Source organism: Frankliniella occidentalis, unplaced genomic scaffold, assembly GCF_000697945.3.
Source record: "Frankliniella occidentalis isolate FOCC.00 unplaced genomic scaffold, Focc_3.1 Scaffold283, whole genome shotgun sequence".
Classification (NCBI taxonomy): Eukaryota; Metazoa; Arthropoda; class Insecta; order Thysanoptera; family Thripidae; genus Frankliniella; species Frankliniella occidentalis.
Genome location: NW_026267409.1, coordinates 86,373 through 99,613, shown reverse-complemented (window position 1 = coordinate 99,613; position 13,241 = coordinate 86,373). Strand labels below are relative to the sequence as shown.

At 46.0% G+C, this 13,241-nt stretch overlaps 3 protein-coding genes and 1 non-coding gene across 6 annotated transcripts in view; 3 read left to right on the top strand and 1 right to left on the bottom strand.

Moving 5' to 3' along the window:
• Nucleotides 1-2,866: 2,866 nt before the first annotated feature.
• Trnai-aau (transfer RNA isoleucine (anticodon AAU)) lies at nucleotides 2,867-2,940 on the top strand. The gene has a single exon. It is a non-coding gene; the product is annotated as a tRNA-Ile (tRNA).
• Nucleotides 2,941-5,242: 2,302 nt separating this feature from the next.
• Nucleotides 5,243-7,996, top strand: LOC113204910 (oocyte zinc finger protein XlCOF26-like). Of its 3 annotated transcripts, none has more exons than XM_026420287.2 (2): nucleotides 5,243-5,373; nucleotides 6,138-7,996. In XM_026420287.2, the coding sequence occupies exon 2, from the start codon at nucleotides 6,237-6,239 to the stop codon at nucleotides 7,272-7,274; it is 1,038 nt and encodes a 345-aa protein (XP_026276072.1). In that variant the 5' UTR covers nucleotides 5,243-5,373; nucleotides 6,138-6,236; the 3' UTR covers nucleotides 7,275-7,996. The 3 variants fall into 3 exon arrangements, with proteins under 3 accessions (XP_026276072.1, XP_026276073.1, XP_052129528.1); XM_026420288.2 differs by having other exon boundaries at nucleotides 5,332-5,464; XM_052273568.1 differs by lacking the exon at nucleotides 5,243-5,373 and adding an exon at nucleotides 5,527-6,004.
• LOC113204911 (uncharacterized) lies at nucleotides 7,572-9,260 on the bottom strand. The gene is made up of 2 exons (XM_026420289.2): nucleotides 9,071-9,260; nucleotides 7,572-8,976 (listed from the first exon to the last, which is right to left on the bottom strand). Exons 1-2 carry the CDS (start codon nucleotides 9,146-9,148, stop codon nucleotides 8,038-8,040), a joined length of 1,017 nt encoding a protein of 338 aa, XP_026276074.1. The 5' UTR covers nucleotides 9,149-9,260; the 3' UTR covers nucleotides 7,572-8,037.
• Nucleotides 9,261-9,778: 518 nt separating this feature from the next.
• Nucleotides 9,779-13,241, top strand: part of LOC113204915 (uncharacterized) — a 9,031-nt gene continuing 5,568 nt past the window's right edge. The window contains exons 1-7 of the mRNA XM_052273565.1: nucleotides 9,779-10,184; nucleotides 11,698-11,869; nucleotides 12,106-12,225; nucleotides 12,311-12,499; nucleotides 12,584-12,868; nucleotides 12,971-13,170; nucleotides 13,203-13,221. Coding sequence (XP_052129525.1) covers nucleotides 11,768-11,869; nucleotides 12,106-12,225; nucleotides 12,311-12,499; nucleotides 12,584-12,868; nucleotides 12,971-13,170; nucleotides 13,203-13,221 — 915 coding nt within the window. The 5' untranslated portion in view covers nucleotides 9,779-10,184; nucleotides 11,698-11,767. The remainder of the gene's footprint in view (nucleotides 10,185-11,697; nucleotides 11,870-12,105; nucleotides 12,226-12,310; nucleotides 12,500-12,583; nucleotides 12,869-12,970; nucleotides 13,171-13,202; nucleotides 13,222-13,241) is intronic.

The following is a 13,241-nucleotide window of genomic DNA, read 5'->3' as shown; positions in this document are numbered from 1 at the left end:
GGTCCAAACCGAAATTATCGTACATTTGGCGTACGATCATGGGTCACGATCGTACATCGTACGGAGGGTCGAAATTATCGTACGCGTACGATAATATCGTACGCTATAACATCCCTGGCGAAGCCTCCCACTGCTGGCTGAGCACGGCCCGGCCCCGGCCAGACCTCGGCCAGCAGCTGCCCTGCAGTCTCCTCCGCCGCCCGCCCGCCGCCCTCCCCCTCGGGTGCATCTGGCGCGCGCCGCAGTCGCACCCCGTGCACCACCCTCCCCAATCCGGGCGCCCACCGCCACCACCACTTGTCGGATAAAACCGGATAATCGGAGGAAAAGTCGCGCCGGGGTCGCGTAGACGCCCCGGCTATAGCCTGTGGTGGTGGTGACGGGCGCCGCTAGCGAGGCCACGCCACCGACGCCTTCCCCGTAGCCGGGCGGGCGGCGGGCGCCCCGCGCGCCGCGGGCAGGTGTGCAAGGTGACACCGGGGAGGCGTATCTCGTTTCGTTTCGATCGCTTGTAAAGCCGACATGGCGAGAAGCCGACACCCCCATCGTCGCAAGGCTTTGAAAGCAGCAGCCAGCGATGCAGCACAACGGAGCGGAGCAACGGCGTCTCCGGGTATCCCGTGGAATGCTCTGGACAAGCGGGTTGAGAAGCGCTGACGAACGCAACCCGTCCATGTGCCGCGCTCCCCTGAGGGGAGTCCCCTCACGCTGCGTTTTGTACCCCGGCGCGGGAGTCGCGGCCGCGTGGGGGCGGGCGGCGCGGCCTGGGGGCTTTGAGCTCTGCCGCCGACCCGCCCTCTGACCGCTAGTACTGCTGTCACCGTCTTAGACCGCCCCGGACAGCCACCCCGCTCCGCCCTGCCAGACGGACTCCTAATTGAGTTATCGGGCACCAGCGAAGTCGGAGGTGCCGCCAGCCATGCCTATCGCTCTGGCGTACCTAGGCCCCAGCAGCCAGGGGCAACCGTACCGTACCGACGCAGCAGCGGACAGGTGGGAATACAGTATAGTCGAGTATCGCCGCGAAATACCGCGTCACTCACTCACTCACCCGGCCCCACGAGTACTGTAACGATTTGCACCTGCCGCGCGCCGGTAAAGAGCCTCAAGCTCCGCAGCAGAGGGCGAGCGGCACGCTCTGCGCCTGCCGTGCAGGGTGCGGAACCAGGCAGGCGTATGTGAGGGGTAGCTTTCTTCTCCAATCACTGTTTAACAAGGTATACGCACGTTAAAACCGTGTGGAGCTGAGCTAAATGTGCGTCTACCTTGGCCTGCGGCGCGCTAAAATTAAAATGTTTTCGCGATTTTGGTTGTCATGCCTGTCCACCTCACATTTCAAATCTCACGCCAGGCGCCTCACTTCACGCCGTCTTCCGGGCGGTCTCCCCTTGCGCTTCCTGACAGAGCTGAGCATTTAAAGTTAAAGTTTAATTTCAAATTCAAGTTAAGCTCAGCAATCACACATTTTCTGGTCAAAATGGGCCATATTTGCCCCAAAACACGACGAAAAAACGGACTTTTCCATCAGAAATTCAGAAAATTTGTTCCAATTACCAACGAGACCTCCAATCAGTGTACGCTCATTTTAGAAGTGAGGTACCCGGCGTATGTCTCCCGAGGAGAGCGATTTTACGAGAACTCCTTTCAGGCGAATAAGCCGGTCAAAACAAGGTGACCATGACCGGGTTATTTGGAGACGTTCTGAAGGGAGCTCGCGAGTTCTCCAATAATCGCTCTCCAGAAGTGCTGCTCTGTAGCCGACACTATCAGCAGAACAACGCCCACGTTGGGCCCGGGGAATACCTAACAGAGGATAAGGCCTCCTTTCCGCATTCCGCTCAAGGGAACGCCGCGGACCGCGCTGCTGTTCTCGCCTTGCAGAATCCAAGCGGAGTCGCGCTGCATGTCACACGGGTGGTGTCCCATAGGCCCAGGCCGCGTACCACAGGCAGGCACGTTGGCGGGTTGCCTACTCGCATCATGGAGCCCCAAGGCGACGGTGGGCCAGCCCGATCGCACGCCTCTCACGCGGTGGCTGATTAGCCCCGCTCACTTCTGTAGGTATGCTGTACCGCACGCACGAGTGCGGGCGGGCTGCCTACTCGTTCGGCCCGTAAGGCGCCGTGGACGGACAGGGGCGATAGGCAAGCCAATCCGCACTCATGCGAACGCTACAGCATACCCACAGAAGTGAGCAGGGTTAATCAGTCACCTGGTATAAACGTCCCAAAAGTACGGGGCCTATGAGGATATCCAGTTAGCATGATGCACGGTAACTCCATGCATGCATGGCGTGGCCCCCGTTGGTAAGTCCACTCGCATCATGCATCGCGACACGGGCACATAGCGGATTCGACACCATGCACAGCCGTTCATCCATTGAGCTAACTGGATATCTTCCATGAGCCACTCTTGTACTCCAGCAATGAAGGGAAAAGAATAGATTGATCGAACCCATGCCTTTACCCCCACTACCGGGATGGTCAAATGGCGGGAATCTCGCGATCAATCAGTAAACGTTTACGTGTTCTACCCGCTATTCTCCTTCTGTTGGCTGAAGTATACAGAATTTCTATCGCAGCTGGCTCTCAACGGGATACAGCTGCGAGCAGCTGCATTCGCCTAGCCGCGTTTTTCAAAGCCTCCCATCTCTCTCTCTCCCAAGTATTCATTCACAGCGAGCGAGAGGGAGAGAGACGGAGGAGGGCCCCATGCGTATCTCATTCGTTTGCCCCCCCCCCTCCCCCCACTGGCCTCTCGCGGGCGCCCGCCGCGCAGTCGCAGTGACCGCGTTCCCCCACCACCGGGAGCCCCACGGTCGATCCGAACCGAACCACACTACACGCAGGGGTCCCCGCCTTCAACCGGCCCATTAGCTCAGTTGGTTAGAGCGTCGTGCTAATAACGCGAAGGTCGTGGGTTCGATCCCCCCATGGGCCATACTTTTTCCTTTCCCCGTTTTCGTCGCCCACGGCTGTGGGATCTCCACATGTGACACACGTGTGATTCACGACACGGCCATCATTTTCAGGAAATGATGGGCCACATCATCACACCGGGCGCTACCGACTCAGCGGCTGCACACGGGCGATTGCGCGCATTCGTGCAAGTTGCGGGTTCTAGACGAGTCAAGTTACCCAACGACTGCGCACGGGCGATTGTTGCGCACATTTGTGCAAGTTGCGGGATCGAGACGAGTTAAGATCCAAGAGTTGGGGTACTTTTCTCCGTTAAGCTTTTACACGGCGTGGGTTTTCACTACACATTGAAGCGCGCGGCATTTTTTGTGCCTATTATGATAACATCGGAGCGTGGCCACACAGTGGTCGTGCCGCAATAAATGTGTAAACTTCCACGTGGCTTTTGGAAAAACTTGCTTACATTAAAACACCTGATCAATACTTTTTAAAAACCTGGCACTCATCGGGGAGGAAGGGGGGGTATTCCTAGACAAAACGACTGCTCTCAGATAGGCAAAAGGCGTGAGAAGGACTGAGGGGTCCCCCACTTCCAAAATAGGTGTAAAACGAGTAGCCGAGTTGGCGAGTTGCCGCGAGTAGGGCGCGAGTTGGGATCGGGCTTACGGCGGCCGGTCTGGATCGGTCTGGATCCGCTATTTGGACTTCCCCGACGGGGGAAAAGGGAAAAGGCCACAACCACATCACAGCGGCCGCTCTACGCGAGTTCGAAACAGTACGGAGTACGGACTTAAAATAATACGGTATTCTAACGGAAAGGATCATTTAAAGTGTAATTTTCAAGGGATAGACCTTTTCAGCAGAAGCGATTGTGAAGAACAACAGACCAAAAACGGCTTCTTTTTATCCAAATGCGTGCATGAAAACGTTAATAAAATGTACATAATATTAACACTTGTACAAAATAATACATTATTGTATTCAAGTGTTGGGCACGTTTGTGTCTATTTGCTCTTCACATTGTTCTTCACTTCGTCTTTGGGAGCGTGGAGGGGTGCCCACACCTAGAGGGATGTTTGGATATATTGCAGTTGAGGTCGCAGGCACCGTTACGGCGCAAATGCATAGGATAAGCTCGTTCACCCCGTTCACTACCCTACCGACTGACCAGCTCGCGGTGGACGACGCCGCGGTCCAGTCAAAACGGGTGTTCGCGGGGGGCGCTCTTGCCCTGCAATGTTATATCACGTTGTACCAAGGTGGCTGATTAACCCCGCGCCCTTCTGTAGTTAGACTGTACCGCACGCGCCCTGAACAGGGGCGATAGGCAACCCCGCCCGCACTCCTGCGTGCGGTACAGTCTAACTACAGAAGTGCGCGGGGTTAATCAGCCACCTGGTATCGATCACTGGTTTTATCACGACCACAGACTGGAATATTTTCAGGAGGGTTGTGGTTTGTAGAAAATAGGTTCGGGCTAAGGTCGTTGGCAGGTATAGGGTATTCCGGTTTTCTGCTGCAAGAACGCGGGAGCGGGACCCTAAAAGAAGAAAAGCATGACTGCTCGATCTGTTTCCATATTCGCCTCCATTGGCTGACTGACACACCGACGTCATCAGCGTTCTGGAGTAAAACAGATCGGGCAGTATGCTGTTCTTCTTTGGTTTCCGATGATCTTGCAGCGAAATACCCTTTTCTAGGAACCGGTGTCTGGTGGTCTAGTGAAGGAAGTTTCCTATACTACACCGCCTTTGTAAAGTTGACACACACAAACGAGCGAAATTCATTTGTTTAATAATGAGTGAGCAGCTGTCTGCTCCCTGGACTGGAACTTACCCGATGGTCCTGGAGTCTCGCGGGTAGGCGGCTGCATGGTTGGGCTGGTTAGGCAGGAGGTAGGGGGCGGTACCGATCGCTCTGGGTCGTCGCGGGGCGGCAGGCATTCGTAGTGACAGCTGGCGACAAACTGCTCAGCTGATTGAGTCCTGGAGGCGCGTCCTGGGGATGTCCTTCGTCGTGCTGTCACGGGGCAGGAGGAGGCGTATGGTCCGGCCAGGGAGCTGCAGCTGCACGTTGCACGTCGGCGGCTGCACTACTAGCGGCACTGCGGCGAGCCGTGGATGGAGCGGAACTGAACCCGACTACACCACTGACAGGACCGGGCAGTACGAGTCACGCCCAGCGCAGCCCCACAGCCCTCGAGCCCCGGCGCGGCGGGTTAGTTGGAGGCGGGTGAGGTCACAGTCGGGGAGGAATGGCGGTTTGAAAGAGCCACGTTGGGAGCGACGCGGCCGGCCCGCGCGGGCCCGCCGCGGCGAGCAGGTTCAGACCTGCGCGCCCCGGGGCCGCCGCCGGCCGCCGCGCTCGCCCGCCCCGTCACGGGCGGCCACGCTCTCGATTGCAGTGGAGAGGACCAGACCTGCCGGCGGCTGCGGCAACCTGCGTGTGCATGGAGGTGACGTCACGGAGAAAGACTTGACCCCCCGCGGGCGGGACCCCCCCTTCAGATCCGCCGCCGAAACAGTCAAATGAATGGAGTGAATGGGGTAGGGGTTCAGTGTTTACTTTCATTCTTGATCTTTGGGCCAAGTATGTAATGTAATCCACATTACATGCGTTAAAAATGTGTTACCTTTTAGCGCATTATTCATACAGGGTGGGCCACGCCACAGACCCCTTCCTTTGTTTTGCTTATGCTGTACCTATGCAGGCGTGTGAACGGGTTGCATACTCACACGGGGCCATAAGGCGCTGTGGTGAGCCAGCCTGCATGCGGTACAGTATAAACAAAACATTCCTTTTTAGACGAGCACCTTGCTGCGGGGTCGCTTATGAGCAACGATAATCTTACGCCCAGGTTTCAGGTCTATTGGCGAACCTATTTGAAACATCGCGCCTGCGCCTTTCTGATCGACAAACAGGTGGGAGGGGGTGTCACGTGATACAACTAGCAGAAGACGCAGCAGCAGAAAGCTACTTGACAATACGGGCACCGGAGGGTTTAGTTTTCGTTTTTATTTATTCAAAGGTGTTGCATTAGTTTGTTTCCTTCCGGTGCCCGATTATTTTTAATTCCATTTTTAAGGGCAAGTTAATAATTTGATTTTGTTTTTATCAAATTTGAGTTTTGGTAACAAATAATTTTTAACAACCTAACCTCGACGCACATCGAAAAGGATGCTCCTTGTCATATCTCTCAAACTTCAAACTTGTTTACAGACGGTGAAGTGAGGCGTACGGAAACTCACGATTTTCTTCTATAGAAATCTCCCTGGATGCCTACGCTTGTATGTTGGAAATTAAGACAATACGAAGAAAATGAATGACTGGTGCAGCTCCATAGAGATGTCCCTGTGGGCACCTCAGCATATGCAGCATCCTTGGCCTGACGTGTGGGATGGGGAAAATGATTGGGAATCACGCTCGCAAACCCTAACAAGCTTGAATGAGTTAGAATCCAGCACAAATACAACAGCACTTCCACCATCACCACTGTCTCCCACACTATCACAAGATGTGAAGGCAGCAGTCGAAGAAATAGACTCAATTGTAAGTGAGCTGTGGAGAAGTGCTGTTCCAAATGACTTAAATTGTAGTACAGACAACACCACTCAAGTGGTGCCTGTTTCACCTTTCTCTGAGAGCCACAACAACGATCAATCACTCTTGTCCTCAAGTGATGATTTTCTACAAATCACTGCAGTAGGTAATTCTGAGTCAAATGTGAATGCATTGACTGACTGTAAGACTAAACATAAGTGTGATAAATGTGATAAATCCTACACTTGGCTCAGTGACCTTATGAAGCACCAAAAAGTACATACAGAAGAGCGTTATCAGTGTTCTGAATGTGAAAAGATATATGTATTAAAAAGTGATTTATGCAAACACCAAAGATCACATCAGGAAGGTAAAGCTTTTCTGTGTAAGCTTTGTGGCAAATCATTTATTTCTGCTGGAGATTTGCACAAACATACTCGCATACACACTGGTGAAAGACCATACTTTTGCACAGTGTGCACCAAGAGCTTCTCAGCAAGTGATAATTTCAGTAAACATCTTAAGATTCACTCTGGCGATAAGCCATTAGTATGTGTGGATTGTGGGCAGAGATTTTTGAAGAAAAGTAACTTGCAACAACATAGTAGAATTCATCTAGGAGAAAAGCCATTTCAGTGTGAAACTTGTGGACTTAGCTTCACTCAAAAGACTCATTTAAAAACTCATATCAGTACCCATAGTGGGGTAAAGCCGTACCATTGTAACTTTTGTAATCAGAGCTTTACTCGAAATGCTGATCTGAAACGACATCTAAATCGAGTCCATGCTGAGAGGACAGAAAGTAGAAGTTTATGACCAACTTAAGCCCATTGAGTATGGGCTTCTATAATGATAAAGAAAATAATGATTGAAACAAAGAAATTTACCATCTGCGGCTACAGCTATTTACTTTGTATCAGTATTTTGCTCTCAGGTCCAGGATTAGAATCCCAAAAATGCTTCCTCTATCTGTGATTTTCAATAATATCATATTATGAATGTATCAGTGACTGTTCATCCAATGTTCTTTTAACAAAGTAACGTATTCTTAGGGTCAGGATATTCAATTTCATAGACTTTGGACTTGAACTTTCTTATATCAAAGAACTTCCATTTTGTTCAGTTAAGGCTGTATTATTAAGACAATACATTGACATTACCATAAATATCAGACAATAAGCTTCATGCAAGCGGTAATTTTACAGATAGCCTGTTAAGCAAAGAATTATATATTTAAGACACTGGGTATTGCGTATCAAATGACAGCACGGAGCATTGCAAACTAGTTTTTCTTAACTTCTTGATATCAAAATATTTTCATTGCATATCAACCTGATCACAAAAGTAGCTTGTAGTGCTCCATTCATCTTTCTTACCAAGCTAACTCTCAGTGTAAATAAAATGTAATTAAATTTTATGATGATATTATTAGCATATTGTGGTGAGCGTATAATTGAAGTTTGAAATGACATTATGTAAAGATTACTGCCTACCTTATAGGCGCCTGACAATAAACTTGCATTGAATTTTGACATGTATATACATATCATAATTACTTTAGTAGCTCTGCCAAACAAAATTATTGCAGGGATGGAGTCTCTACAGGTACTACATGTTTTTTAACATACTTCTTAAGTTTTGAACAGGAGTCACACCGAGGTTCCTCACTCTCATTGGTTATGAGTTTTGAACATTTAGAAGATCTGAGAGTTTTCTCATAACTTGTTTCTAAATACGGATTTAAATCAATGTACGACTTTGGTATGGTTGGCCACTTGTCCCGATATTTTTTACTGTTCACTCCAATACACACCCTATGCTGTAAAACAATTTCTATCAATGACATAATACTCTTACAAAATTCATCTATGGATTCTCTGCAAAACTTTACAGGGTTGTGTACAAAACTAAAGATTTCATCTAGCATGGGGCATGGACTGCAGTGAACATATGCTTTTGCTTCACCCGAAAATGAAACAAAAATTTGTCTTTGAATAATCTTAATGGCTCCTAGATTTAAAAAGCAAATGGAGAAGCCTGTTGAGTCAGCAGAGCAAATCCAGTCTGCAGGCAGAATACAATGAAGTTTACGCATACCTGTGGTGAGAAGTGCTGAAGTGGGAATTTCAATGTGAGGCACTGAGATATTTGTGACAGCAGCCAAATTTGGTTCAATTAAAAGTACAGTTTCGGGATTTGTTCCCACGTGAGACACTCCAGATACTGAGGTATCCACGACAGCTGTAGAAGTTGGTTCATTAAGGAGCGCAGTTGTAGGATTCGTCTCCACATGAGACACTTGGGAATCAACAACTGATGAGTTTGGTTCCTTATTAAGAGGCGCAAGTTCGGGGTTAATTTCCATGAGAGACTCTGGCATATCCATGACAGTAGATGGATTAGGTTCGAATAAAAGCACAGTTTCAGGATTTGTTTCTATGTGAGACTCTGGGCAATCCTTGACAACAGATGACTTTGGTTTGAGACGAAGCAGAGTTTCAAATTCAAAGTTTGTTTCCTGAAAGATAAATGACAAATTTAATTATATTAAGGAATATAAATTGACTTTGAAAAAGACGTGTGATAAACAAAAGTATTATTCCTTCACTTACATCTTCACTTTGACCAGCTTCATCCACTAGTCGCGCTTTCTTAACAGCAGGATCTTGAATTTCAGTTTCCTCTGACATGTTGCATTAAATGGATAAGTCCTACAACCAGTGAAATTTTTCTAAAACTAACTAAATACAAATAAAAACATTACAGCACAATTCGGCTGCCTCCCGCCTACCGCACTTGAAAGCAAAAATATATTCACATTGGGGGGAGGGGGGGGGGCATAAACACAACATCGATACCACCTGGAACTCTGCTACGAGGCTATAATGAAGAATTTACGAATGATTAAGTTATTTCTGATTTGAATTTTTAGAAAACTACAACTACAACGTTCCAGTATGGGCAAAACCATGTTGTTCTTGTAGTTTCTACAGTTTTGAGTAAATTCATCCGCGAGAACCATTAAAGTCCACCAAAAAAAAGGTGGCTACAATAAATTACTTTTAAATCTTCGCGGTGCTCTCTCACTGCTTACCAAATGCTACCACTACCATATTTCAAATGTCATTGAATTCATGATTTGGAATTTAAATATATTGAACAGTAGGAGAAGGGTAGTTTAGTTTAACAATTCTACCTACTGTAGAAATACAGGGTCGACAGTATACTGATTTCATCTTCTCAATTGTGGGGGTAATGTCGTTAATTTTTTCTTTATATTTTACGATTTTCGCTGAGGTGTTGTGCATGCGTGCGCATGTGTGTGTATGTGTATGACTGTTGTGTGTGTGTTTGTGTGTGTGTGCGGTTGGTTGTTAGTTGTAGTGCGATCGGGTGCGATCGTTCACCTCCAGAATTACATTTGAGCTGCCAATTAACTACTGGACTGTGGTTCATTCAAATGGACATTTAGATAACTTCTTGTTTCCCATTTTCTTTTAACTTCATTAGTTTTACGTGGTTTGAGACCCCTTTCTCGTAGTTTTTTCCTTGTGAATCCGTCCAAGCCCTCCCTTCTTGTTTCGATCTCCCGGCGGATCCAACCCCCTTTCTTCGATATTATGTCAAGAAAGGTAAAGAAGGCTGTTTTATGGTAGAATGATCATCAGCATTAAAGAGAAGAGGATTCTTCGGCCCGCATTGAGGTTGCCTGAAGTGGGCTTGCAGGTAAAAAAAGCTCCGTAACTTTTCTATCCAAATTTGGTAAACATTCACAATAACCGCAGAGAGGTTAGCGCCAAGGACCCCTCACCCTAGAGTTTTCACCTCTCCCAAACTGAAATTTTAATGGAGAGATCTCAACTAGTTTTCATGCGTTCATTCCAACTTCCTACTTATTGTGTACTTAAAACGATATAATTACCTTTGAAAAGTTGTTGGTACTCAGCAACCCTTTGAACTGAGGTTCTGGCTTTAATATTTGTTGTAATTCTTCCTCAATGAGCTGCTTTATGTGATTTCAGTTGCATTTTAAATTGGTCAATGTGAACTGTGAATTTGTGGCTTTCTTGGTATTGGTTTTGTTTGGTGGAGTAATTGTTGCATACTTGTGGACCCATTTTTGTTGCTGTGTACATATGTTCATCTCCCAAAAATTGTTTCCTTTCATGTGATCATAGGGGTGACTAGTCTTTCCGGTTAGGGACATTTCTGAGCATGATGTATCTTTAACATTTAAAATTTGTTGTCATGGTCTCGTATCTATTTCAGCTGCGATCGGATTTGTCACCTGCTTGCAATGTATTCGGGGCTATATGGATAGATACCTGGAAAATGCTGTAGGTGCATGTGCACCTCAGTTGTTTGAAGCAGCCTGCAATGGCTGACACAAGAAACGTCTTTTATTTAAAGGTGAGCTCAGGTCTTACTAAAAGCAATTAGCAATAGGCAACTTTAGACTTTTAAAGTATACTCAAGGAGATTCTTACAAGCATACACTAAAAGTGAAGGATACCTTCAAACAAGTCAGAATTTCCTCTTTGCTTAGGGGGCTCAAACAATTTAGCCTATGCCTTCCAGTACCAAGTCCCTAGGAGTAGAAACCCAGAAAGAATCACCTGATATCAACCATAACATTACTCATTCCATGTCATTCAATTTTCATTGATTCATACTTGGATTGCATGCACACTGATGGTTGTGTTTTGGAATCATTCAAATTGTTACTTGTATGTCTGCATGTCTGGGATTTGTCACTTTGAAGTAGCTCAAGTGGGAAAATGTATTTGTTTTGAAAAACGACAAAATCTGAAACTATCACCAGGCCATATCTCATCATAAGTCCTTTGATTTTTTGGCATTATTTTTTCTGTTTGCTTTGTTGAAAATGAATATGCTTATTTTATTTCCGCTTTGTTTGCCAATGTTTTCTACATACTGTGGAGGGGATAGATCCATTAGAATTCTATGCACTTCTTGTGTTGAGCATCACATTCACATTTTTATCTTTTAAAACAATAATTCTGCCCTTTGAGATATTTCATTTGCTTTAGACACAAAATTGCATATTTTCACAGAACTTTTAATTATTTTTTATTTGTTGAATGAGTTATCTGTTACATTTGAAAATTAGTCAATAAAAATTAATTCATTTTTAATGTGATGTCATAAGAATTTCATTAAAATTTTCTACACCAAATGGCCATATCTAGATAGAGAGATGTTACTAATTCATTTTCAGATGCAGAAATACAATATAGCAATTTGAATGACATAGGCTACCGTAGGACCACATCAACATAGCCGTCTGTATGAACATGCCCAGAACTACTCAGTGTTGTTATGTACTTCTTGAACGGCTGTCAAAGACTGTGCTTGACCACTTTGTAGATATACAGGAGCCCTTAAAAGAGGTAATGACCATCAGATCAAAGTTTTTTGTTGTTTGGTTGTCTGAAGGTACTTGTAACTAAACCAAATTCTTGAACAGTGCAGTCTAAAACTGTTCAGATTGTTGTGACCGTTAAATGCTAGGATATCAGAAGAAGTCTTTTTTTCTTAACATTATATCTTTTGTTAATATGTTGTGTAACTTAAATATTTCTGTTGTTGGAGTTATAAAATAATCAAGAGGTTTTTGTTCTGACAGTCAGTCACTGAGGAAGCCCCAGCGGCTCCAGATAGCACCACATCCATGTTTGTTGAAGGAGAAGATGTTCTTGTTGACCGGAATCATACTGGTCAATTTTTCATGGGCACCATTGTCCAGGTAATATTGGGTGTTATTTGAATAATTTTGGTTGTATATTAACAATTTTGCTGCAAATTGATAATCTCTTGAAATAATTCTCCAGATTGATAGACCCACTGAAAAGTGCTTGTTGCGCTTTTTAGATAACAAAGAATGCTGGGCCCATTTAAATGAGCTGCAGCGGGTGAAAGATGACCCCGAAGAAATTCTGTGTGTTATATGTAAAAAAATAGATCAAAATGTTGCTCGATGCCCAAAGTGTGGCCGTGGTTATCACAGGTCATGTTTAGAGGTAGCTGTTTTAAATATTTTTAATAAACACTTATCATGCTTTTGGTTGTTCTATGCCACTTAATGTTTTCCATTGTTTTTTCAGTTGAGTCTCCCTGATGGTGTGTCAGCTGCCAAATGGCTATGTATACGATGTGGAAACAAAAGTTTAAAGAAAAAGCGTGCTCGTCTTAGCCTAGCATCTGCTCAGTCTAGCACTGAGCAGACGTCATCAACCCCATTGGACACACAGCTTACAGTTATAAATAATGCTACCACTTTAGGGTCTGAATCCCATGGCACATCTCTTATGCTAGCAACTGCACCAACTATACCCACAGAGTTTGCAGTAGCTCCAATCAGGAAGCCTGTTCGTTCCTTCTCTTATGCAGTAAGTACAAACTAAGAATTTTCAACAAATGAGTAGTTATTGTTAATTGTTCCCTTTCTCCCTATTTTATTTCTTAATTTTTCTACTCTTTACTTTTCACAGCTTCAGTCCTTGGTTTGGGATGATTCACACAGAGTGAATGATTCTCAACAGTATTGTTACTGTGGGAAACCTGGAGATTGGTACATGCAAATGCTACAATGTCAACAATGCCGTCAGTGGTTTCACCAAGATTGTCTTTCTTGTCTGCATTTTCCACTTTATTGTGGTGACCAGTATGTACTCAATTTTCAAAAATCTCAGTTGCTCTAATAGCTCAGGTTATGACCGGCAGTTTTTTTGTCAACTTTATGGTATTTAATTGTAACCCCCC